This window comes from Microtus pennsylvanicus, chromosome 18 (assembly GCF_037038515.1).
Source record: "Microtus pennsylvanicus isolate mMicPen1 chromosome 18, mMicPen1.hap1, whole genome shotgun sequence".
NCBI classification, from domain to species: Eukaryota; Metazoa; Chordata; class Mammalia; order Rodentia; family Cricetidae; genus Microtus; species Microtus pennsylvanicus.
The window spans coordinates 29,789,923-29,816,343 of record NC_134596.1 but is presented as its reverse complement, the minus strand read 5'-3'; the positions used below and the strand labels follow the sequence as shown (position 1 = coordinate 29,816,343).

Genomic DNA, 26,421 nt, shown 5'->3' with positions numbered 1-26,421 from the left:
CAAGAAAGCATTTGTCTTGGTAAACTTTGTACATGGATAATCATAACCTCATTATTTGTAATAGCCGAAGTACCTATCATCTGCAGAAGGCATTAGCAAAGTAGAGTATACCCATGCAGTGGAATATTATTCAGCCATAAAAAGGATGAAGTGCTGGGGTTAGAGAGAGGGCTCAGCAGTTCAGAGTGCCTGCCGCTCTGTAGGGGTCCCAAGTTGGGTTCCCAGCTCTCATGCAGAGTGGCATGCAACCATCTGTAATTTCAGCTCCAAGCAAACCCAATGCCTCTGACTTCTGTGAGCACCTGCACACACACACACACACACACAGACACAGAGGCACACACACATATACTTTAAAAATAATAATAAATATTTTTAGAGAACAAAGCTCTGTTGCATGCTATATTATTGATGAGCTTTGCAAATATGCTCAGTGGGGGGAAAAAACCCAAAACCAAACAACAAAGAGAAGTCACATGGTATGTGGTTTCCATTTTTTTTTCTGTGTAATTCAGAGAATGAGCTATGATAGCCACACTCTGGTTTTTGAACGAGTGGGTTAAGTATTTACCAATCCAGAGTAAAATAGTGAATAGCAAGAGACAGATAGATGATGGGATAAAAGTCCTCTAATTGAGCATTAAAACATTCAGGAGAAAAACCCCAAAAAGAAAGTCAGCTAGAGTTCCTGATAAAGTCCTGGGTAAAACAATGTCTCCTGGCGTGGGGCTTCCAAGTAAAAGAACAAACAGCAGCAGACATGACCAGCATCACCTAATGGAGGGCTTTAGAACATCCAGCAAAAACCAGCGAGGGAGCAGAGGCATCAGCTGACATCCCCAGATGAGCATTCTCTCCATCAGTGACTTTACCTGGCCAAGCTCTTTCCCTCTGTAGGCATTTTCATCTCATGGGATAAACAATAGGAACGTCCTTTGGAGACGTTGGACGCGTTTCACCTTCCAACTGTTCCCAAGGACTTGAGTTTTACTCTTGGGCTATTTTGTTGTTCCCTCCCCTCCCCGGCAGGGTCACAGAACTGGGAGTTTGGCAGCCTGTCCCCAGACAAGGAACCTTGGAGGACACTTTGAGACCATTTTGCTTGGGGCTGAAGAGCGCAGGCAGGGGAGAGGACCCCACAGGCAGAGACAGCTCCCCGGTGAGCTCTAATAGCACATGACAGTTTCCCAATGTAATAGACTTCACACCGTTTATAGGAAATGTCCACAGTAGGCTGTTCATAGTCAGGAAGCAAAGCAGAGCTGTCCTGGCAGGACTGCTGGTGAGATGGGCTTAGATTTGCTCTGAAGTCACAAGAGGTGCTGGCCGGTTCCTGCCAAAGCCAGCAGAGTCTGGACTTCAAAACAGTGCATTTAACAGTATCCAAGTTATACCTCAATAAAACGTTTCAAAAATATTCCTTGTTTATCTAAAATGTAAATGTAGCCAGAAATCCTGTATTTTTAATCTACCAAGTGTGCCAACTCTATTCTTGCCATTATTTAATGAGTAAAGCCTTATTGGAGCACATGCACGCACACACACAGACACACACACACAGACACACACACACAACAAGCATTTGCTGGAGAGACCAAGTGGTAGTGGAAATCAAACCGTCACAGGCATTCTTGAAGCATGTCTGCACCTTTGCTTCTGTGTTTTACACTTTGTGTAATTGACTCGGCGAGTTGCCAGCTTCTTCACACCTTACATTCTCATTTTAAACAAGTTTGGCTCCTCGGAAAACAAAAATAGCATTTTTTCCCCCAAACCGGAAGTCAGGGTGGTAGCCACTCCCGACAAGGGTAGTCTCCTAGAGCTGGGACTAGGCTGTGCTCTGCCCCTTACCCAGGATCCTACAGGTATAGAGGACTTGTTCAAACAGTAAAACTAGCCATGCTGATTTGCCAGCTGAAGAAAAAAGCTCCAGAATTCTGCATTTTTAACTTAGAAAAAAAAGTTATGAAAATTATGAAAGCACACTGATACTCCTTTGGAAGATGTCTTTGTTTACCTTGTGATGACCACAGGGAGAGGGGCTCACACAGGTTCTTTGGGCGGGTTCAACTGTCTAAGGGGAAGAGGGGTTTGTGCAGCTGCAGCATCTGGCTGAAATGAATGGATTATAGTATTCCTTCAGCAAGTTGCCCTTCATAGCGAAAAGGGATTTTAATACACGCTGTCAAGTCTAAACTTTTCTTGTTTCTAAATTTGGCTTTACATTAGCCTTTGATAGCTTCATACAAGTATGTAAGGTGTTTTTTGTTTTCACAGACAGTCCCCTACATCATACTGCATAAAAGCATACCATTTATTGCTACCTGCATGCGCATGGGTGTTAGACCATCTTCTGGGGCATTCGTCACCCCGAAGAAAGCATTGCCATTCTTCCAGCAGCCACCAAGTGCCAACATCTCCTAACATAGGATGGGACTTCGTGAGCCCCACCCCATCCATGGTGGGATTTTGGTTGGCTTGGTCTTGTGATAGTCTGTGCCTGTAATCATAGCTACTGTTAGTTCATGTTCACAGCTGCATGCACTGGCCTATCCACAAATACTGTTTTACTACAGACAGTCTGCCCCCTCTGGCTATTACTACCCTTCTGCCCCCTTTTCTGTTATGGCTTTTGAACCTTGTGTGGGGCTGAAGCAGGATATAGATGCCTCATTTAGATCTGAGTGGTCCACACTATGATTCTCTGCACGCTTACTCGTTACGGGTCTGTGTATCAGTCACCATCTACTGCAATAAGAAGCTTCTCTGCTGAGGGTTGGGCGATGCACTAATCTATGCATATGAGATACGAACTTAGGGGGCAGTTTATAACTGTGTCCACTTAGCAGAATTATAGTACTAGGTTTTCCCTCAGGAACTGTGTCCTAGCCAGTTACAAGTTTTGGCTCAGTTATTGATACCAGACATAGATTCCATCTTATGGAGTGGGCTTAACACCACCTCCTAGGCCCCACTTTCTAGAGTTTCTAATTCCCAAAAGCACCACCTGGGTATGAACAACTCTTTAACACATAGACTTCTGGGGATAATCATCACCCATGAGTTAACATCCATTTTCTCAGCCAAACTGGGCAAACACCAACAACAAAGCAAAGAAAAAAAAAAGCCTTAAAAAAAAAAAAACAACGGAACAAAAACTCCAGAGTTTTCTCACGTTACCGCCCATTTAATCTGTGTTGGCATCTCCAAGGGACTCAGAGTTGAACTGAGGAGGGAAAACCCACCCAGTGTTGGCGGTATCCATGTCCCCCCCACCCGCCATGATGGACATCTCCTCACCCCATGATCCAGCATAGACCCGTCCTTTCCAAAGTCGCTGTTGTCGAATATTCTGTCACAGCGAAAAGACAGACAAACAGCATACACACTGCTGGCTTCCTGTGCCACAGTGTGTGTGCATCTGCTACAGTCAGCGAAGCTACGCTGGCATGCCGTCGTCACCCCGTGTCTGTGGTATACAGGCTCACTCCTAGAGGTGTGTATTCCGTAGGTGTGGATGAATGAGGAACGGCGGGAATCCGCTGTTACTGTAGAATCATAGATAGTAGTTTCGCTGCTGAAGATCTCCTGTCCCCTGCCTCAGCATCCCTGTCTCCTCCTGCACACCGGCAGTCTCTGATCTTTCTAGAAGGCCTCTGTAGAGCTCTACAGGTTTGAGTTTTATAGACTGTTGGACAGTTAGGCTCATGCAGTGTCTGGCCTTTCCAGACTGGCCCCGTGTCTTTTCAGGGTTTGTCCTCATTCGCTCTCATTTCAGTGTCCCTACAGATTATTTATCCACCCGCTAGGAAGGATATCCCAGCTGCCTCCACATCTCGATAATTTGAAGTGGAACAGCAACAAACATCCACATTCAAATTTATGCGTGGCTGGCTTTCCATTCATTTGGGTAGGTACCCAGAAGTACGGTTACTGGATCATAGGCTAACAGAATGTTCAGCAAAGCTGTTTTTCAGATTAGCTGCCTTTTTTACCAGCAGTGGATGATGGTTTCCTATGGTCCACATCCTTGCCGAAATTTGATGTTATTAGTGTTTGGGACTTGGCCCATCCTAGTAAGTATGTCGTGGGATATCATTCTCCTTTGCGAGTCTCTGATGACATATGATGTTGACTGCCCTTTTCTAGGATTATTTGCTGGCTGCTGTGATGTGAATATTTATGCCTTGTTGAAATTTTACCCTAATGCATCAGTGTTGAGGGTGGGGTTTGGCTTTCAGAAACGATTGGGTCATGAAGGCTGTGCTTTTGTAAGTGGGATTAGCAGCCCTCGTAAAGGGCTCAGGAGAGGAATTTCCCCGCTCTCTCCTTCTATTGGTATTCCGTGCACCTTGGGCTCACCAGATGGTAAACCTGCCTTGGACCTTGACTTCCCTGACCTTTAAAGCTGTGAACAATAATTTTCTGGATTTTTTTTGCCATTTAAATACACGGAACGCTTTACAGATTTGCATGCCATGCTTGCATGGGAGCCAGGCTAATCTTCTCTGTATTGTTCCAGTTAGTATATGTGCTATGGAAGTGAGCACAATTTTATGTTTTTTTTAAAAATTGTTCAGTCTATGGTATTTTGTTATGCAGAACAGAATGGCCTGAGATGCATCAACTAAATGTCCTCACCCATATGTCCTGGGCATCCTCAAATGTCAGGTATTCTGTGTTAGGTGTGTGCGTCTGTCCTTGGAACTGTATCGCTGAGTTGTAGGCATTCTCTGTGTATTTCTTGTTATTGCTGATTGTGGGCATTCTCTGTGTATTTTTGAGCCTTTCTCACATGTGCCTTTTAGAAGTATTTTCTCATTGTCTTTTCATTTTGCTAAACACAGTCTTTCACATAGCACAGCTTTTAAATTTTTAAAGATTTTTCTGTAGTACAGGTTTTGAATTCATGACTCTCCTGCCCAGCCCTCCATATGTTAAAATTACACACATGTACCATCATGTCTGGCTAAAAGTTTTACATTGTATTGAAACCCAGCTCATTATTTATTTATTTTGTAAATCATGGCTGTGGTGTTGTATTTTGCATAGATACCTATAGCTATCTACATTTTCTTCTATGCTATCTTAATCCAGGGGATTTTATAATTCTGTGTTTTGCATTTAAGCCTGTGATCACTCTTGGTTCATTTCTGTGACAGGTGTAAGATGTGTGTCTGGATTATTTTCCACATCTGGGTGTGAGTTGTTCTGGTACATTTGTTGAAAAGGTTATCTTTGTACCATCTTAATGCCTTTTGCTCCTTACCAAAGATCTGTTGGTATTTGCGTGGGTTTTATGTGAGACTATTTCTGGGATTCTGTTTTATTGATGTCTTTTATTTACTTATTTTTTTTTCAAATTTCACACAGTCCTGATTATTCTGTGTAATAAGTCTTTCCTTCCCTCCCTCCCTCCCTCCCTCCCTCCCTCCCTCCCTCCCTCCCTCCCTCCCTCCCTCGACCCTCTTACATGATTCTTGGGGTGGGGTGGACATTGAACTAGGAGCCTCCTGAATGCTAGGCAATACTCCACTACCGAAAAGTATATACCGAAAAAATTACCCAGCCTCTGGTAATTCTCAAAGATGCTAAGAGTCTTTTGCCTCCCTTTCTTTCAGTATCTGTTCAATTCCTTAGTATCTACAAAATAACTTGCTGCCATCTTAACTGAGTTGCATTGAATCTATTGATGTGTTGTGATGGGTTAACATATTGACAATATTAACTCTTCCTGTCCATGAATATGGGATATGTCTCTGCAGTAGTTTGGATATGGTCCATGTTGTGATATAGGAAGTGGTAGAACCTTCTAGGAGGTGAGACATTGGAGGGGACATGGCCATTGGAAAGGACGTGGCCATTGGAGGCACTTGATCAGAAAGGATGTTAGTTATAAGAGAGACGGTCTGTTTCCTAAAACCCTGCCCAGCTTCGTTCCTCGTGGTCCTCCTCACCTGTGTTCCCACGGTGATGCTGACACTGTGTGACCCAGACACTGCGTTCTCCTCAGGACCAAGCAGGTGCTGGTGGCATCTCAACAGGAAAACCAGTACAGGGTCTCTTCACCCAGCCCTTTGCTGTTTCTTACCAGGATGTTGGGGATTACCTACTTACTTGGTTCAGTTTAGACCCACGTACTGTCGTTACCTACTTGTTCCAGAAGGACTACTATGCTATCTGTGAACAGAGGAACTTTTATCTGTCCCTTCCTTCTTAATGCCTTTATATCCTTTTCTTGTCTTACTGCATTAGGTAGGGCTTTCATCATAGTGCTGAAAAAGAAAGAGAAAAACAGTAAAGCTTTTGAGGTTCTCACCACTAATTGTTATGCCGTTGCCAAGTTTTCTGTAACTGTCTCTTGGGAAGTTTAGAAAGTCCTCGCTGGTCATAGCTGAATGACAGATTTTTTTTTCCTACATGAATAAGTGTTAAATTTTGTCAAACTCCTTTTCTTTACTGATGTGATAATGTGATTTTCCTTCATCATCTTATTGATGTGATGGATTTCAGTAATTGATTTTTCAATAGCGAATCTGCCTTATATACCTAGGGTTTTTCACTTGGTTGTCATGAGTAATCCTTTCTATACATTGCTGAATTATATTTGATAATATTTTATTGGTGAATTTTCCTTTTGTGTTCCTGAGGGGTGTTAATCATACTTTAATATTTTTGTCTGGGTGGGTTTTAGGCTGATGTCCTCTTCGGATGAGCTAGGAAGGAGAATGAGCTAGGAAACTCTCCCTCCACTTCGGTCTGTGAAAGAGTTTGTAAAGAATTGGTATAAGTTCTTCTATAAATATTTGACAGAATTCACCAGTGAGCCTCCCTGAACTTGGAGCTTCCTGTTACTACCTACTGACTATATTGCTTCAAGGGGTCCTATCTGCATATTGTCTGCTTCTTGGTACATTTTAATCTAGGTTATGTACATCCGTAGGTAAAGAGTTCACAATTTTTCTCTGTCTTCCTAATACTATTGCATATGTAGTGGAGTTCCTTTTTGCATTTATAAGATTGGTATTTTTTCTCTCTTTTCCAGTTATCCTGGACAACAGTTACTGGTAAAGCTGATCTCTTTGAAAGAACAAGCCTTTGTCCTGTTGACTTTCTCTCTGTTGACTGCCTGCATTCTTTGTCACTAATTTCTGATCTAATGGCCATTAGTTATTTTCTTACACTTACTCTATATTTGATTTCCTTTTTTTTTTTTTTTTTTTTGGTTTTTCGAGACAGGGTTACTCTGTGGATATTTGGAGCCTGTCCTGGAACTAGCTCTGTAGACCAGGCTGGTCTCGAACTCACAGAGATCCGCCTGCCTCTGCCTCCCAAGTGCTGGAATTAAAGGCGTGCGCCACCATCGCCCGGCTGATTTGATTTCCTTTTCTAGTTTTCTAAGATGGATGTAGCGATGATTGTCTAGTTTTTTCTTCCTGTCTTTCTTTCTTTTTTCCTTTATGACAGATCTCTTTACAGATTCCAGGCTGGCCTTGACCAAGTATTGAGATTATTAGGTTGGCTATGAATGAAAAATTTGCACGCACACTCGTGTGTGTGTGTGTGTTTATGTGATATGCATGCCATGCATGTGTGTGTGTGTACTGGTGCATGTAATCATCGTCAGTCAGAGGTCAGTATTGAGCATCTCCCTCGGTCATTCTCCACCTTACCTTTTGAGACGGTGTGCATTGAACCTGGAGCTCACCAACGACTAGACTGGCTGGCTAGCGAGTCTCGGGGACCCACCTGCCTCTGTCCCCACAGTCTGTGGGATTCCCCTCTGTACCATTTGTTAATAAAGAAGCTGCTTTGGACTATTGCAGGGCAGAATATAGCAAGGCAAGAAATCCAAGCAGACATAGGGGAGGGAAGAAGTTAGAATCAGGAAGACGTCATGTAGCCACCCAAGAAGCAAGAGGTAACAAATTACAAGCCTCGCGGTAAAATATAAAATAATAGAAATGGTTTAATTTAAGATATAAGAGTAAATTAAATAAGAACCCTGAGCTAATGGGCCAAAAAGTATGTCATATTAATATTAAGCCTCAGAATGGTGATTTCATAAGCGGCTGCAGGAGCTAGTGAGCAGGACCCAGCAGGTGGAGACCCCCCCCCGGTCTTGGGGGACCAGCGGAATGGAGGATACATACAGTTACAGCATGCACAGTTATAGGTCTGTGCTGCCATGCCGGCTCTTTCCCTGAGGACCGGGGATCCAGACTCAGGCCTTCATGCGTACAAGTCCAGCCTTGACCAGCTGAGCCATCTCACCCTGACCTTCTCATTCTGTGCTTTTCCTTCTGCGTTTGCCTCATCCTTTCCATTCTGGTAAGTTACATTCTTACTTTCATGTAGTTAGGAATTTTTAAAATCATTTGTGTTATTTCTTCGTTGACCCTTGTACTATTTGGAAGTCTGTTATGGAATACCTCAAAGATTTTGTAGTTTCCACCTCCTTTTGCTAGTGCTTTATCCAGCAGGGGAGCTCTTTTCTCCCCATCTTTTCTCCCTGCTATGGCATGGGACCCATGGTCTCCTGCATGCTACCGTTCAGACTCCAGCTCCTCTGTGCTTGTTAGCTCAGTCAGCTTGACACAATTGTAGACATACCTGGGAAGAGGAATTCTCTGAGAAAATGCCTTTATCACATTGGCCCGTGGACATGTCTGTGAGACAGTTCCTTGATTAAATGGTTGATGTGAGAGGGCCCAGTCCGCTGTGGGTGGTGCTACCCCAGGCCGGTGGTCCTTAGTTATATAAGAAAGCAGGCTAAGTAATCCATGGTGGTAAAACCAGTAAGCAGCATTCTTTCATCGCCTCTTCCTGTTCCAGTTCCTGCCCTGATTTCCCTCAGTGGTGGTGGGCTGTGGTGTGGAAGTGTGAGCCAAATAGACCCTTTCCTTCCCAAGTTGGTTTTGGTCAGTGTTTCAACTCCGCAAGGAAAGCAAGCTGATGCATCTTGATTGTTATTAATGTCAGATCCAAAGGAGACACCGATTCCCCAGACTCCAAGAGGCAGTCTAGGTATCCAGAAGTGGACCACAGGAGGACTTCTGGCAGTTAGATAGCCAGCATCCCTCAGGAACTTCAAAGCTGGTTCCCCTCCACCGAAAGGAACATGTCCCTTGTCACCTAAAGAAGGGACAAATGACTACCTCTCCCCATTAGTGCATCAAAGCTCATGCTGGCCCCTAGGCTCCTTTGGTATCCCAAGTACCTGTCATGCTGGCCCCAGACTCCTTCAGTATCCCAAGTACCTGTCATGCTGGCCCCCAGACTCCTTCAGTATCCCAAGTACCTGTCATGCTGCCCCCAGACTCCTTCAGTATCCCAAGTACCTGTCATGCTGCCCCCAGACTCCTTCAGTATCCCAAGTACCTGTCATGCTGGCCCCCAGACTCCTTCAGTATCCCAAGTACCTGTCATGCTGCCCCCAGACTCCTTCAGTATCCCAAGTACCTGTCATGCTGGCCCCCAGACTCCTTGAGTGTCCCAAGTACCTGTCATGCTGCCCCCAGACTCCTTGAGTGTCCCAAGTACCTGCTATGCATTTCAAAGTCCACACTAGCACCCTAGCCTTTCTCCCCTAAACTTCCCTCTGCAGGTACTCATTCTCTTTATAAGCCTGCTATTTTATAATCATTCCTATTCTCCCTCTCCCTCCCTCCTTTTCTCCCTTTCTCTGCTCCCCCTTCTCACTATCTTTTCTCTATTCTCTACCCCCTGCTATTCTCCCCATTCATGCAGACAGCCCTGGCCATGCCCAGTCTGTTGGCCATGTTCTTCTTTCTCCCTCTGCTATGAACTCTTAACTGCCTCTGGCCATTCTCACATCTACAATAAAAAAAAAAAACCTTCCCCCTAGCCATACCATGAAATGGTCGTGTCATCAGTTTATACAATTAATTTCTAATTTAATTATGCTCCAAGAACAGACACGATGTGACTTTTACTCTTTTAAATTTGTGAAGATATGTTTTGTGGCCCAGAATGTAGTCTTGTCTTGGCGAATACTCCCTGTCAGCTTGTTCTCTCACGAAGTGAGCTGTGGCTCTCAGTCTTTTCCAGCTGACGGATGGTGACATCGGGTTCAGCTGTGTCCTTCCTGACACCTTTGTCTTCTGGATCTGTTCGTTGTTGAAGTCTCCAGCACTAGTGGGTTTATTTGCTCTTTCTCTCAGTTCTGCCAATTTGTACACTGTTGTGAGGTGCATGCCCTTCAGGCCTCCCCAGTCTTCTCTGAGCAGTGACCCTCAAGAGTAAGGCCCCTTCAGCCTTGGTAACTTTCAGCGCTTCTAAATGCGCTCTGTGTGAACTTAGTCTAGCTGTCTTCTCTCTCCTGTTGATGAGTTAGTGTGATGTATCTTCCTGTGTTCCTATGTTTTAATCTATTTTTAACTTTTATATTTAAAGTGGAGTTCTTGTTGATAACATATATTAAGACTATTTCTTAATCTAGTCTGATCTTTCAAGTGATGAATTTAAAACATTGGCATTTAAGGTGATTGGTGATATAATTGGATTTATGTCTACCGGATATGTTAATTTTTATTTGCTTCTTCATGTGGCTCTTGTTCTCCACCCTCTCCTTTGGTTTTATACTTTCATGTGTTGTAGTTTGAGGAATGCAAGGCCTTTACCACCGAGCTGCATTCTCAGCCCAAACCCACTTTCAAATAACAGCATCGTGCTTCACACAGAGAAGTGTCTTACAGCAGTGAAATGTTCTTGATTCCTTCCTCCAGCCTGTGCACAGCAAGGTACACTGTCTGCTTTACACTTCCATCTAAGAGTGTGTGCACACACAGCAAGGTACACTGTCTGCTTTCACACTTCCATCGAAGAGTGTGTGCACACACAGCAAGGTACACTGTCTGCTTTCACACTTCCATCGAAGAGTGTGTGCACAAACAGCAAGGTACACTGTCTGTCTTTACACTTCCATCGAAGAGTGTGTGCACACACAGCAAGGTACACTGTCTGTCTTTACACTTCCATCGAAGAGTGTGTGCACACACAGCAAGGTACACTGTCTGTCTTTACACTTCCATCGAAGAGTGTGTGCACACACAGCAAGGTACACTGTCTGTCTTTACACTTCCATCTAAGAGTGTGTGCACACACAGCAAGGTACACTGTCTGCTTTACACTTCCATCTAAGAGTGTGTGCACACACAGCAAGGTACACTGTCTGTCTTTACACTTCCATCTAAGAGTGTGTGCACACACAGCAAGGTACACTGTCTGTCTTCACACTTCCATCGAAGAGTGTGTGCACACACAGCAAGGTACACTGTCTGTCTTTACACTTCCATCTAAGAGTGTGTGCACACACAGCAAGGTACACTGTCTGTCTTTACACTTCCATCGAAGAGTGTGTGCACACACAGCAAGGTACACTGTCTGCTTTACACTTCCATCTAAGAGTGTGTGCACACACAGCAAGGTACACTGTCTGCTTTCACACTTCCATCTAAGAGTGTGTGCACACACAGCAAGGTACACTGTCTGCTTTACACTTCCATCTAAGAGTGTGTGCACACACAGCAAGGTACACTGTCTGTCTTTACACTTCCATCTAAGAGTGTGTGCACACACAGCAAGGTACACTGTCTGTCTTTACACTTCCATCTAAGAGTGTGTGCACACACAGCAAGGTACACTGTCTGTCTTTACACTTCCATCTAAGAGTGTGTGCACACACAGCAAGGTACACTGTCTGTCTTTACACTTCCATCGAAGAGTGTGTGCACAGCAAGGTACACTGTCTGTCTTTACACTTCCATCGAAGAGTGCGTGCACACACAGCAAGGTACACTGTCTGTCTTCACACTTCCATCGAAGAGTGTGTGCACACACAGCAAGGTACACTGTCTGCTTTCACACTTCCATCTAAGAGTGTGTGCACAGCAAGGTACACTGTCTGTCTTTACACTTCCATCTAAGAGTGTGTGCACACACAGCAAGGTACACTGTCTGCTTTACACTTCCATCTAAGAGTGTGTGCACACACAGCAAGGTACACTGTCTGCTTTACACTTCCATCTAAGAGTGTGTCACACACAGCAAGGTACACTGTCTGCTTTACACTTCCATCTAAGAGTGTCTGCACACACAGCAAGGTACACTGTCTGCTTTCACACTTCCATCTAAGAGTGTGTGCACACACAGCAAGGTACACTGTCTGCTTTACACTTCCATCTAAGAGTGTGTGCACAGCAAGGTACACTGTCTTCACACTTCCATCTAAGAGTGTGTGCACACACAGCAAGGTACACTGTCTGTCTTCACACTTCCATCTAAGAGTGTGTGCACACACAGCAAGGTACACTGTCTGCTTTCACACTTCCATCGAAGAGTGTGTGCATACACAGCAAGGTACACTGTCTGCTTTCACACTTCCATCTAAGAGTGTGTGCACACACAGCAAGGTACACTGTCTGCTTTACACTTCCATCTAAGAGTGTGTGCACACACAGCAAGGTACACTGTCTGTCTTCACACTTCCATCTAAGAGTGTGTGCACACACAGCAAGGTACACTGTCTGCTTTCACACTTCCATCGAAGAGTGTGTGCATACACAGCAAGGTACACTGTCTGCTTTCACACTTCCATCTAAGAGTGTGTGCACACACAGCAAGGTACACTGTCTGCTTTACACTTCCATCGAAGAGTGTGTGCACACACAGCAAGGTACACTGTCTGCTTTCACACTTCCATCGAAGAGTGTGTGCATACACAGCAAGGTACACTGTCTGCTTTCACACTTCCATCTAAGAGTGTGTGCACACACAGCAAGGTACACTGTCTGCTTTCACACTTCCATCTAAGAGTGTGTCACACACGGGGCAGAGTCTTACTAGATGGTTCTGGCTAGCTTGAAACTTGCTGTGTAGACAAGGCTGGTCTCCAACCGGAGGCGATTGTCCTGCTCTGCTGCCGGTGCTGGGGTTACAGGCAAGTGTCACTACGCCTGACCCATCTTGGTATACTAACAGGAGAGCAACAGATCATAAAACTTGACACACTCCAAGGTAAAGTGTGTGTGGGGGGGAGGCAGCAAGATATGATCTCACTGATAAATCCATTGCTACTGATTAATCACACGTATATGTAAATACTTCTGAACAGTATCAGGTGAAACGTCAAAGAAAATTCTAGTTTATTAAGACAGAGTACTTAGTCAGACATTTATTTTTTTATTGCAGGTGAATGTAAGATCCCTCAACATTTAAAACTGAGAACATCATTTCCTCATCTTTAAAAAAAAAATCCTTTTTAGTTAAGATTAGAAATCGTGTTGCCAAGTCACAGCCTTGCGTAGCAGAGAGTCGGCTATACTGTGTCTCACTGTGGTCTAATATGAAGATCTGTGTGCACAGATGTGTTGTAGCAAGAGGAGGAACACAAACTGTTCCTTCAGCGGCGTTTTTCACGCTCTCGAATTAGGGTGTCCCAGAGATCATTAATCCTCGTGAGGCTGGCAATTCACCACCTGCTTTTCCAGAAATCATTACTTGGATGTTTTCCAATTCTTGGCAGTGGGGTTCACGTTTTGTGAACTGTGAAATTCTGATTTTTGTATTCCGAGCATTCTCTACTCACCCTGATTGTTTTTTAAGACAGGTAGCCTTGATTAGCCTCAGATTCCCTGTGTAGCCAAAGGATGACCTAGAATTTCTGATCCTCCTGCCTCCCTTGCCCAAATACTGTGATCATGCCTGTCATATTCAGTGCTAGGGACTGATCCCAGGACTTCACAGATGCCAGGCAAACACTCCTTCCTTTCAGTCGCATCCTCAGCCCTGGGGTGAGTTCTTTTTAATACAGTGGTTTAGCTATTCAGTATGCTTTCTACAGAATAAAATGATATGTCTACTATAATCCTAAGATACAGCATCTAGTGAGCAGAATGGCCATGCATGCCTAAGGTGGACTATGAGTGCAGGTTATACACCTATGTGAAACTCGTGTGACAGATAAAGTGTGTATCGTGTAGCTTCTATGTTATTTTCTAGCAGTATTTGGTTAAGAATGCCGTTTCTTAAAAGCGTAATTGCATAATTATGGGAACAGAAATCTAAATGCATTTAACATTTTTCCTACATATGTATTTTTTGGAACGCATTTGGAAGAGAAAATTGCTTTGATATAAATTTTTCGTGGTACCCAGTCAACAGATGCTGGCCCTGAGATAAAGACTGATTTCTTTACCATGGTGTTCAGGATCCATGACTGGCTGTGTCCTGCCCTTGCCTTCATCTTCTGATGTCCCTTTCCGTAAATGCCCTGCAGTCCTAGTGACTGAGATGCTGACCTCTGGTTAGGAGGAAGGGAGTGTGTATGGAGGTGGGATGTCTGTGCCGGGGTGGAGAGGGGCCATTTGGACATGGAATGGCATTGCAGCCTTGCCTCACCCTTCTCTCGCCTGCTCTCTCTCTCTCTCTCTCTCTCTCTCACACACACACACACACACACACACACACACACACACACACACACACACCAAGCTCTAGGGTCTCCTCACGTTCTCAGAGGGAGGAAGTTTCCCCATCCACCAATGGAAACCCTTGCTTTCTTGCTTGTTTCTCTACTACTGGCTATCCACATCCAAAGGCGTGAGAAGGGATCAGATGTCCTCCCCGGTCAAACCATGGCCTATGGAACTTAATTAGACCCACATCACAACAGGAGAAGGTGTGCCGAATGCTCTTTAGAAGTGGCCAGACACTCCAAGGAATGAGTAGCATCATTAATCAAGCCTGTCATCGTCCATGCCCCCCCTCCCCCGCCTCTTCTACTCTCTGTAACCGGGACCTGAAGGGGAAATCCCCTGTCCGTGGACGAGGAGGATTGATAGCAAATGCTTTTACTCTGAGGTCTCTGATTTATCGGGTGTGGCAATTAGCATCTGGTGCTGTGTGACCTTAACACAGTGAGGGAGCTGTGGTCCCCTGGAAGGAGCTCAGCCTGGGCAGGGAGGTGGGCTTCGGGTTTAGGCCTGACCGGTTCAAGTTCCCTGCGTAGTTGTGTGTCCTTGGAACAAGATGTATGGAACAACTCTGTCCCAGAAAACGGTCAGAACCGCCTGTGCCCTGCACGCAGTTCCCGGGGCTTCTATTTATAGATTTTGTTCTCGTCCATGAACGTCTGCATATTTGAACGTCCCTTTTTGTTTGCTGTTAACTTTGTAATAATATATTTCGGTATCTGATATAGCTAAATATCTTCCATTGTTCTTCATTTTAAGATTTTTTTTGTATTTTTGAACTTTGTTCACAAAATGAGTTTGCTATATGATTGACTTTGTCTGGTTCTAAAATAATCCTGTAATATCTTCACTATATACTTACATATTAATTTAGAGGGAAATGACATCTTCATATTGACTTTTTTATGTAAGAATGGGGTATGTCCTATTTATGAGTGTTTTCTCTCATGCACCCTGGAAATATTTATTTTTAATACAGATTTTGCATACTTCTTAAATAGATTCCAAGACACTGTACTCCTTTTATTGCATTTGTGAATGGAATTTTTGAAATTTCATTACCATTTCTGTCTGGTTGTTTGTACACATCGGATTATTTTTTAATCAGTGATCTTATCCTCACCACCTTATAAAAGTTTTCTATGGATGTATACAGTCATTTCTGCCAAGAGTGGTAACCTTACTATTTGGGTTTTCTATGAGAGTAGAACCCCAGTGTGCTTGTAAATTAGATTTTCTGCTTGAGAGAATATGTGAGACTTTCTGTCTGCATCCCCACCTTCTCCTCTTGTATCTCTCTGTCTGTGCTCTGGGTATTTGGCCTCACAGGCAAGGGGCCTGTTAGCCATCTGGAATGCTGGCCAGGGGCCAGGTAAGCAATGCTTCTGGTCCTTGCTTGTATCCTGAGAGAGTGTAACGTGGTAATGGAGGGCTGGCCAGCATTTACAAGGTCCTAGGCACTATGAAAACAAAACAAACAAAATGAAAATGAATTACACATCAGACCTCATGAGATGCTACGGTAGGACTTGACTCTCTGGCCAGCAGAGAGAGGAGATCTGAGGGTCCAGAGATGGCCCTGGGTGTTGGAGCGGACATAGAAAGCACAGCTTTCAGAGCTGCTGGAAGAGGGCTGGGGTAGTTTAATTGTGGAACACTTGCCTAGCATGTGTGAGGCCCTGGCTGCGATTCCCGGTGCTCCCAAACAACAGAAGATCTAAAGGAAAACAGCCGAAGGTCCAGGGAGATGGCGCTCTTGCTCATTGGCACAAGGGCCTGAGTTGAGATTCCCCAGAACCAATGTAAAAAGACAGGCTTGGCGGCATGCTTCTAAGCTCAGCAATGGTGTGATGGGAGGCAGGCAGAGACAGGCGGAGCCCTAGGGCTTGCTGGCTAGCTAGTCTGGCCTATGGGGTGAAAAGTTCCAGGCCAATGAGAGACTGTTGGGTCAGATTAAAGGTGAGAGGTGCCAGGTGGGAGGTACCAGAGGAATGACCTCTGAGGTTGTCCTTCAAAGCAACACACACACGAGAACAGCAGAAGCCAGTTAGGTGACAGGGCAGAGCAGGGCAGGTGGCCTGGAGCCTGTGAATATTCCCAGAGCTTGGAGCTGGCCCCTGTGAGGGATGGAGCAAAGAAGCCCATGGTACTGGCTAGTAGGACCTTACCATTGAGCCTGGGGAGACTCTCCTCTAGGTACTACATGGAAGCTTATTTGGAGGAGCTCAAGAGTCAAGACTAAGTAGGGAACCTTATGAGACTCTGAAACGTTTAAATAGCTGCAGAAATAATTTTTGAATCGTTTTTTTTTGCAATGCAAATCAAACAGAAGTTGGAAAATAAGAATCACGAGGCTTTATGGATTTATGTCAGAAAACAGCCTGGCACTGAGCAAGTGAAAGATTATGACAAGTTAAAACCTCATTTTTCTTTCTTTTCTGCAAAAGAAAAAAAAGTAATCGTGCCGTTCTTTTGCAGAATCACTTCGCGTGGAGCCAGAGACCGCTCAGAGCCGAAGCGGTGGCTCTGCCGAGCGGTTTCGTGTTCCAAACGTGCATATGTTGCACAGAGCGTCTAATTATTCTTAGGGACAATTACTGTCAGGTTCCAAAATGTGCTCAATGAGCAGCAATTGGTGTTTATTCAGCTTTTAAAAGCCTGTGCAAGGGAACAGTGGGTTATATTGTCTGCCTGAAGAAGCACTTCGCCACCCGGAAACATCTGCCTTCTATTTAAAGCCGCGGCAAGGAATGGGAGTGTATTTCAGATATACTCCCTGAGTGTAGCACACCAAAGAAAGGGGGACGGAATTGGAGCTGAAGGTGGTTTCTGGGACCCACCCTGCTCTGCTGTTCCCTGCTGGGAGGGGCCTGTGGCCTTGTGGGTGGGGAAGTCCTGATTCTGTTGACTTTGCTTACTCTGATGTGGGCACACATTGGACCTGACAGCCGTGCCCTAGATACAGCGCTTGAACTTGCTCAGGTGAGGCTAAATGAGCTGTCAAAGTTGGGGTCTGTTTCTCTGAATTTCTCCGCTTCTTGTTGCTTGGCATCAGCGCGTGACCCTAAGTTCTCTATGCGGTAACCGTGTCCACTCCCGGCTGTCGGGAGGATACAGTGAGGCCATCCGTGTGCTGTGCTGTAAACTTTCTGTGAGGGACAGTGTCTTAGCTATCTATCTCGCTGAGTGAACACGCAGCAGCTTAAACAGACCAAATTCCTGTAGGGGAGAAATCTGGGTGTCCTTAGCTGGGTGCCATCCTGTGCCAGGGACTGTAATCAGGGATGGGCTGAAGTCTCACGGGAAGGCTTCATTGCTGAAAGATCTGGTTTGGAGCTCACATGGTTGTGGGCAGAATTCTGTCCTCTGGGGATATTGGACCAACGGCCTCAGTTCTCTGGTTGCTGGCTGGAATCTTCTCGGTGTCTTACAGTGTGGGACTCCTAATATTCGGGAAAGCCAGCAAGGGCGAGTTAGTTGAAAACAAATTACAATCCTCTATAACTTAATCACACAGGTGACAACCTACCACCTTTGCTATATTCTGTTGGTTAACAGAAAGAGTCAGACTAAAATTCCAACCTGAAGTTTGAGGTAAGAGGATCCTTCACAAGTTGGAGAACCGTGGGGACTAACAGAGACCCTGCCTAAAATCCCTGGGCCCCAGGAAGCAAGCAAAGGCAGAAACAAATGACGTCCCACCTTCCTGTGAGGGGAGGCCATTACATTGGGAACCACACCAGAGGCTGTCTACTGCCCACTGCTACTGTTTTAACTATTCTTACAGGACATGGTTAAGAGGGCATTAAAGTTCCCAGGTCTGCCGCTTACTGTGTGACCCAGGCAGGTCTCCTGGCCATTCTGAGTCTGTCTCCCCACCTGTACCTCGCTGTCTCCACAGGACTATTGTGATCCTAAATGAGAAAGCCCATATGCAGAATGCTAAGCAGTTGGGAAATGTCAACGCCTGGCTGTTCTTTTCATCCTGGCCTCTTTTTTTCCCCTCTTGAAATAACATTAGACTTTTTGAATATCAGAATAGCTCAGAGCTCCTCAGATTGGGTTATTCATGTGGAAATCCCAGTCCTGTGGGTGGCTTCCTGGGTATAGAGCTTGAGTTCGACTGGATGTGAAGGTCCAGGTCCCGTCTGTCCCCAGCCCCCACTACATATACCCCCACCCGCATTTGCTGAGACCTTGGGGCCAAGGAATGCAGCTCTAGGACCTCAGTAGAACCACAGTTTCTTGGTACAGCGAACCCTCTCAGAATGGGCCTGGTGAAGGTCCCAACAGTGTCCCTCCTGGGCCTCTTCCTGTAGAAGGCTGGCTATGGTAGTGACCATGGCTATGGGTATGTCTAGATGGACCCACCTCTGTATTTCTAGTTGAGGTTCTGAGGACAACTCGGGGCTTTCAGAGTCCAGGTCTCAGAGGGCAGATTTGGAGATGGGGCCTTTGGTCAGAGTGCCAAGTCATGCCAAGCAGACAGCAGGCTACCCTGGCTGTATGGAGTCACAAGCTCTACCATCTCACCTCGCCTTCCAGTCTTTCTCCCCACATCTCGCTGTGATTGATGGCTGCACTTACCCGCTGCTGCGGGCTTTAAGGCACAGAGTACAGATAGAAAGCCACTGAGGGAACACAGCAGGCTGCCCCGCCTACCTTCTCCCCCTTCCTCCTCCTCTGATCAGGAGCCCCCACCCTCGCCTCCTTTCAGCCCCCCTCCCATCCCTTGCATCCACAGAATTGGTTCTTGGTCCCACTGTTGACCCCCAAAGTTGTAGGAGACCCTTCAGACCCCCAAAGTTGTAGGAGACCCTTCAGACCCCCAAAGTTGTAGGAGACCCTTCAGACCCCCAAAGTTGTAGGAGACCCTTCAGACCCCCAAAGTTGTAGGAGACCCTTCAGGAGTAGATGAGCCACCAGCAGTCAACTCTGTCATTCTAGGGGAGAGAGGCTGGCTGTGGGGACCATGTACTCTATTGTATTTCAAGTCCTTATAGTGTATAAGGAAAGCACTTTCCATAACAGCTACCTTGTTATAGGTGAGAGCTCAGGTCCTTTATTAGAGAGTCAGGTGCCAGGAGCTTGGGAACTAGTAATTTTAGTAAAAATGGTTATTGCTATCATGAAGGTTATCTTTTTTTTAAAAAAAAAAAAAGATGTATTGATTTATTATGCAGTGTTTTGCCTGCATGTATGCCTACAGGCCAGAAGAGGGCGCCAGATCTCATTACAGATGGGTGTGAGCCATCACTTGGTTGCTGGGAATTAACCCCAGTCCTCTGGAAGAGCTGTCAGTGCTCTTAACCACAGTCAGTACTCTTAACATCTCTCCAGCTCCAACTATCACAAAGACTTAGCAAACTAGTGTCCACACGCTGCATGCTTATCCCCGGCCGCAGCCCCTCTTCCTCAGGGAGGGAGCAGGATCAGTGATCTCGAAAGCCTGGGCTCCGACCCCGGAAGGGGCTACAGCTTAGTGCCCTAGGAGAGTGCAGCAGAGATTTGGTATGAGTTAATGTGCCAACTTCTCCGTAGTGACAGCTGCTCATCCCTCCTTCCTCTCACATACGCAGACTGCTGCATGAGAACGTGGTTTTCTCTCTCGTGTTGTGTTTCGATGATTAGGAAACTACACTGCCTGCTTGTGAGGGGCACAGCTGGGCCCTCCAGACGGCAGTCTTCCCGGCATCACAGCCATGAGTGTGTGCTCCGCACAGCTCGGCCTCTTGACAGCAGATGTGAAACGGTACAGCCGGAATCTTCCTTTGGTTCCCACAGCTGTCACCCAGCCGCCGGAAGGCTGTGGGTTTGGGAGGAACCAAGCGAGTGAACGTGAGGGGGATTGCAGGAAAGGCCCACGCTCACGCTTTCCTGCTCCCAGGGCCTAGAGAGGAGCAGGCACCTCAGCCTCTGCTGCTCTTCAGGAACACCAGCTCTAGAAGCGGCTCTGGTTGCGCTGTATTCATACTGTGCTCTTCCAGAAGTTTCTGTGTTGCTCTAGCCCTGTGCCGTTAGCCATGATATTCTCTGACATCCCTCGTATGAGGCTCGAAGAGTAAATTGCTTTCCTAGAATAAAGTTTGCCCTTGAGAGCTGTGTTTCCAGTAATAATGAGTCTTCTGCAGGTGCTGTTGGTGGAGGGGGTGGGGCAGGGCTCAGAGGCTCTTCTCCTCAACATCTCCCCACGGAGAGCACAACAGAGACTTCCTTGTCCTCTGAACTTCTGACATTGCTGTCATATTTATCATCTTGTTGACATTGTTGGGATTTTAAAAAATTAATTTGACTAAACCAGAATCAAGCCTTCAGATTTAATTTTGTGTCTTTAATCAATACTTATAATAGTCTTTTTTTTCCCCACTTTATTTTTGCATGCTGGTTCTCCCTCCCCGTTTTTGTCTTATTTTGAGCACTTAAAAGAATTTTTGAGATAGTTTGTCTATAAAGCTTTTCTTCAAAAAGCAGATTTTGTGATGAGTATGTTTCATTTTTCTGTGGCTTTGTTAGGCAAGTCCCTCAGAGTATGGCTGTAGCAAATTCTATTCCAGCTTTAAAGTCTTTCTTAGTAATGCCGGTTGAATTCTTTACTAAACAGAAAGAAACATAGATGATGTGTTAACTTGTGCTAATATCTTTAGCAGGCTCAGGAAGCGATCACAGGCATATAGGAAGAAAAAGACCAGCATCAGACCAGAGGGGAGAGGGGATCGGTGAAGTGTAAACCTAACGGAAGGTCTACACAAAACACCTTAAACCCAGACGGAAGGTCTGCACAAAACACCTTAAACCCAGGTGGAAGGTCTGCACAAACTGTGAAGGCTCCTCTGAGCTGTAAGGCCCTTCCTAGGTGCAAAAGCAAACTGACAATTCTTCCAAGGATATAAAATAGTTCGACCCTTCAAAACCCTCCCTCAAATTTGAGAAATACTCAGATGAAACATTAAGCTTCAAATGGTTTACAAAAATCTGAAAATTAATGCAAAATCTCCCAAAATAAATTTGTTAAAATGTTTCTAAGATTAATTAGAAACCCTCACCCCTACAAACGCCAATAGGGTGTCAGAGAGAAAACAAAACAAAACAGGACACTTGACAGGGATGAAAAACTCTGAAGACTTTCGTTTTAAACCAATTGCTCATTAGGCCAGGTGCCCGGCAGCCTCCAGGTTGCCACTAAGTGGAGTGTGGGTTTGTGGGCCACAGAACCTACTCACAGGGTAGCTCTCCCTCCTCCCTGCTCTGATTGTTCTCAGGCAGGTGGATCTTTGCCGACAAGCTATTTAAAGTCGTCTGAGACGGTGGGTGGCCTAGAAATCATAACTGAAACATTAGGTCAAGTTTCATTGGCTCACACACATCTGTCCTGTTTCAGAGAACAGCCCATCTTCACCACGCGAGCGCACGTCTTCCAGATTGACCCCAGCACCAAGAAGAACTGGGTGCCCGCGAGCAAGCAGGCCGTCACTGTGTCCTACTTCTACGATGTCACCAGGAACAGCTATCGGATCATCAGCGTTGATGGAGCCAAGGTACTGCCCCGCCAGACCGTCTTGACATCCTCCCTTGGTTTTGTCCAGAGCAGTATGGTACCTTTGAAAGATGGAGGGGGAAGGCTGTATTCCCAACACTCTGTCTTATCCCAGAGCTTACCATAATGTCTGCGTAATCACACATCTTGCTCTTTCTTTTCTACCTAAAATCATACAAATGAGTGAAAAACAGATTTCCCCGTTACCCCAGTCTTCCTAATTAACATTTTAATGCCCGTGCAGTGATTACATTGAGGGCCTATCGTGATCTTAATTTCTTTACGATGTCTTCAGTTTCTTGCTGTTGCAGATACTAAGCATTCCCATGCAGTGAATAACCTCAGTTGTTGATTATATACCTATTGCTTCCTTTGGACTGTTTCCTTGGGGTAGATTCCTATAGGTAATATTACAGGTCTTGCTATTAACCCTGTATGGCCCTGTGTGCATGCATGCGGCCAGAACACTTTCCCTAAGCTTCTTTCCTGCAGCCCATGTGAGGGTGCTGGTTTATTCCACTGTGGTAATCAATGAGTATTTCCTCTAATCTGGTTCTGGTATTATTAGGCATGGGAATTGGTTTTCATTAAATAATTTGGGAGTATTTTTTCTTTTTTTTTAAGAGTAGGATGATGTTATGTACTCGAGGCGAGATGTGAGCTAGAGGTGATCCTCCTGCCTCAGTCTCCTGCATGCTGGCATGACAGGCGTATACCATCATATTTGTCTTAGTATTTCTTACGGTACTTTTTGTTCCTGGTATTCCATCATTTTTGCTCCTTCTCGGTATTTTTGCCATACTATTTGAGGAAAGAGAATGAAGGAGTGCCAGCAAAAGTACTCCCATGTCTTTGAAATTAAATAAACCTCTGCATTGTAGTCTGTCTGTCTGTAGTCTGTGTCCACTGTGCGAGTTAGTTTTCTGTGCTGTCACCTGATAGCCCGTGTATTTGCAGGTAAAATCCCCTTTTACCGTCTACACCAATCTCTATTTTCATTTTCTAGTATTATCTATAAAAACCAGAGTTTGTCTTCTAGTTTTGTTTTGTGTGTGTGTGTGTGTGTGTGTGTGTGTGTGTGTGTGTGAACTTTTGCCAGGCAGTGGTGGCACATGGCTTTAATCCCAGCACTCAGGAGGCAGAGGCAGGAGAATCTCTGAGTTCACCGCCAGCCTGGTCTACAGAGCAGATTCCAGGACAGCCAGGGCTACACAGAGAAACCCTGTCTCAAAGAAAGAAACAGCAAAACAAAAAACAGCAACAACAAAAACCAAAGAACCAAACCAAAGAAAGCCGCAGCTCTTGTCATAGTGCCCCTGCGGCATCACTGCAGCTGGCCGCTCCTGTTCTACTGCCCGTGGTCCCCTGTGGATTCTGCCTCTAGGTCAGCTTTCCTAGACAACAGGAGGTAAAGAATTGAGAGCTGAGCAGTAGCGCCTCCTTTAGAAGATCCCCCAGGTAAGACGTGAGACCCGCAGGGCTTCCACGTCTGTTGTAGGCCCCAGCTTTCCTCCCAGGGTCTCCTTTAGGCTTTCATTCAGCCCCGTGATGTCTAGAGCTGAAGCTGAGTGGTCTCCTGGCCCTCTCCTTCTCTTCCAATTTCCACAGCCCATTCTCCCTCAGCAAAGGACCCAAACTGTCCTCACTTTTTATAGCTGAGGGTCCAGGTCCAGGTAGTGAGGTATACTCTGAGGAGGCGTGGCAAGCGGTGCCGGCGTCCTGTCCCCACACCAGCAGGTCCTGATTTGCTGGGTTGGCTCAAGGATCACTCTGACAAGCAGAGAAGCATTTCCTGACATTTTCCAGGCCCTTGTCATTTCAGAGAACAGCAGTCGGTCTGATGAACTTTCCATGAGACTAAGGAAATAGTTCTCCCACCCAAGCAGCTGAGATAGACCGTCGGGGACGTGGTAAGGGGTAGCCAGTAGCAAGGAACTGTGACAATAGCGGACTTGTAACAGCGCCTCGTTTGTAACGAAGGACTGCTATCCGAACGATGCCTTGATTTTAAAGTTTTAGCTTATTTTCACTTCTGGGAGGCACAGCGGGGCTGCAGCTGTAATTACCTCTTCTCTGTGCTTCTGAGCCGGAGCCGCTTGGGCTCTTTCCAGGGTGTTCTGATGGGGATGGAGAATCGGGCTGACCTGCTCACTTTCATCCGTGGGTTCTGTCGGTACAGCTGCCATCCTCAGGTGGGTTTGCACTCGGAGTTATCCGAGGATTTACTGGACTTAGCTCTAGATAAAGCAGCGTCCTTACAGCACAGTGTGTTGGTTATTAGCGAGGCTTTTTAGGAATTTGTCAGACTGTCTGCCTCTGCGGTTCCTGCAAACTGCGGCAGCGTGGTGGAGTCCAGGCCAGCTGAAGTGGCTCGGAGGAGTCAGATGGGTGCGGGAAGGTGAGCGGTGTGGTAATTGTGGCGTAGAGATAACTCAGGATATCCACTGAGTTAGAGAGGCACTCAGGACTGGAAACGTAGACCGGGTAGCACCACTGAAATCCAGAGACCGAGACCGTGCGTTTCAGGCTCCCTCCCGGCCGTGTCTCCTGTTACCTTGTGTTCTGGAAGTCCACCTAGGGACCCAGCTTTACCACTGCAGTGCAGAGAACCGTGGCAGAGCCTCGTCTGGCAAAGGAAGCAGAAGGCTAGGAAGTGTGGGGATGAGTTAGACTTAGTCCCTGAGTCTTAGACCCTTGCAGCCAGGAGCTGGGGACACAGGGGCATGTCTGGTCTGAGTAGTACTAGATGTCGTTCCAACACCACCACAGCCCAGCTGGACTCTCCCTTGTCTCCACAACATCTAAGGGAACCTGCTTCCAGCTTCCACAATTAGGTGGGGGGTAGAGACAGAGCCTCAGACCACAGTAGCTATTACTACCCACCTTGTCCTTCTCTGCCCAATCTGAAGTCTGGATGTCTCGATCTCCAGCTCCTGCTCTGTCTGAATACTCTAGATCTCTTGCCTTCCTTGCTGTGGCTGCAATAATGCAGTTTGCTGAGCTGATTGCTCGGCACTGTGCTGGCCTGAGGCCGCCACTTCTTCTTGGCTCTGGTCTGTAGTCTCCCCTCAACATCTCTGTGCAACCAGAAGGGCTCGTTTCTCCCGGTTTGTGAACATGCGTTGTGGTTCCATGTTCACTTAGGACTTACATCCCACAAATCCCACAAATCATACATGCAAGGCCCAGGTACCTTCCTGTGGACTGACTCCGGCAGGGATGCACTCATGCCCTGGGGAATAATCATGGCTGTCTTATCACTCGGCTGTTGCTGCGTCCTCCAACACATGAAAATGACTGTTTTATTTAGGGCCTTTGATTGTAAATGTTGATCTGAACTGGGGACCATGTCTCAGCTCATGGGCCGTACCTTGATTACCCAAGGCAGGCCTAGGTCCTGCTTCTCTTTGTTGGCCTGGACATGTCAAACCTGTGGCCTCTAATTCATGCTTGGCATGTGTAGGCCGGCTGTGCCTCCCAGGGCACAGGATATTGCTTACTAGGAAAACATCTTGTCTCATCCCTATTGGATGGAGAAGATGTACTTTTGTCACAAGTTGCTAGGATGGAAAGGGACTCATTTTGAGCTAAGGCCACACCAGATGCAGTGGCTGCATGAACTCAGCTGCTGGAAGAGCACAGGCTCTCATGGAGGAAGGGGCTGGAACCAGCAGCGGAGCTGTTGTTATCCTGTCCCAGGCACAGCAAGTGCCTCTTCCCTGAGGTGACCAGAGGGCCTCCCCTACCTGAGAGCACACGGGCTGCTTACTGCAGGACGACCCCGTTCCACCCTGTTCTTCACTTTCCTGAACCATGAAGACATTTCCATTCAGGCACAGTATGGCATGTGTCCCTTCCAGTGTGGCCTAAAGACATGGCCTGCTGAGAGCCCTGCTGTGTTCTACCTCAGCATTCCCCAAGCCCTGGGAGGTGATGTGTGTCCCATGTCTATGTGTGGGACTTCTGGATACTTGTTCCCTGTATGTGAGCTTGAGAAGAGGTATACTTGGGGTGCTTACTTGTCTCAGAGCCAAGCTAAAGTGGGTAGCACCATAGACATGATGGGGGTGTAGCTGTGATGGGGTGTAGCTGTGATGGGGGTGTAGCTGTGATGGGGTGTAGCTGTGATGGGGTGTAGCTGTGATGGGGTGTAGCTGTGATGGGGTGTAGCTGTGATGGGGGTGTAGCTGTGATGGGGTGTAGCTGTGATGGGGTGTAGCTGTGATGGGGTGTAGCTGTGATGGGGTGTAGCTGTGATGGGGGGTAGCTGTGATGGGGTGTAGCTGTGATGGGGTGTAGCTCTGATGGGGTGTAGCTCTGATGGGGTGTAGCTCTGATGGGGTGTAGCTCTGATGGGGTGTAGCTCTGATGGGGTGTAGCTCTGATGGGGTG

At 46.3% G+C, this 26,421-nt stretch overlaps 1 protein-coding gene and 1 non-coding gene across 3 annotated transcripts in view; one reads left to right on the top strand and one right to left on the bottom strand.

Annotated features, from left to right (window-relative positions):
* The window catches only part of Homer2 (homer scaffold protein 2), a 98,256-nt gene that overhangs the window by 31,108 nt on the left and 40,727 nt on the right, over positions 1 to 26,421 (top strand). For both annotated transcript variants that reach the window (XM_075952285.1, XM_075952284.1), the window contains exon 2: positions 21,874 to 22,030. In XM_075952285.1, the coding sequence (XP_075808400.1) occupies positions 21,874 to 22,030 (157 nt within the window). The remainder of the gene's footprint in view (positions 1 to 21,873; positions 22,031 to 26,421) is intronic.
* LOC142838025 (U6 spliceosomal RNA) lies at positions 4,446 to 4,550 on the bottom strand. Its single transcript, XR_012908472.1, has one exon. It is a non-coding gene; the product is annotated as a U6 spliceosomal RNA (small nuclear RNA).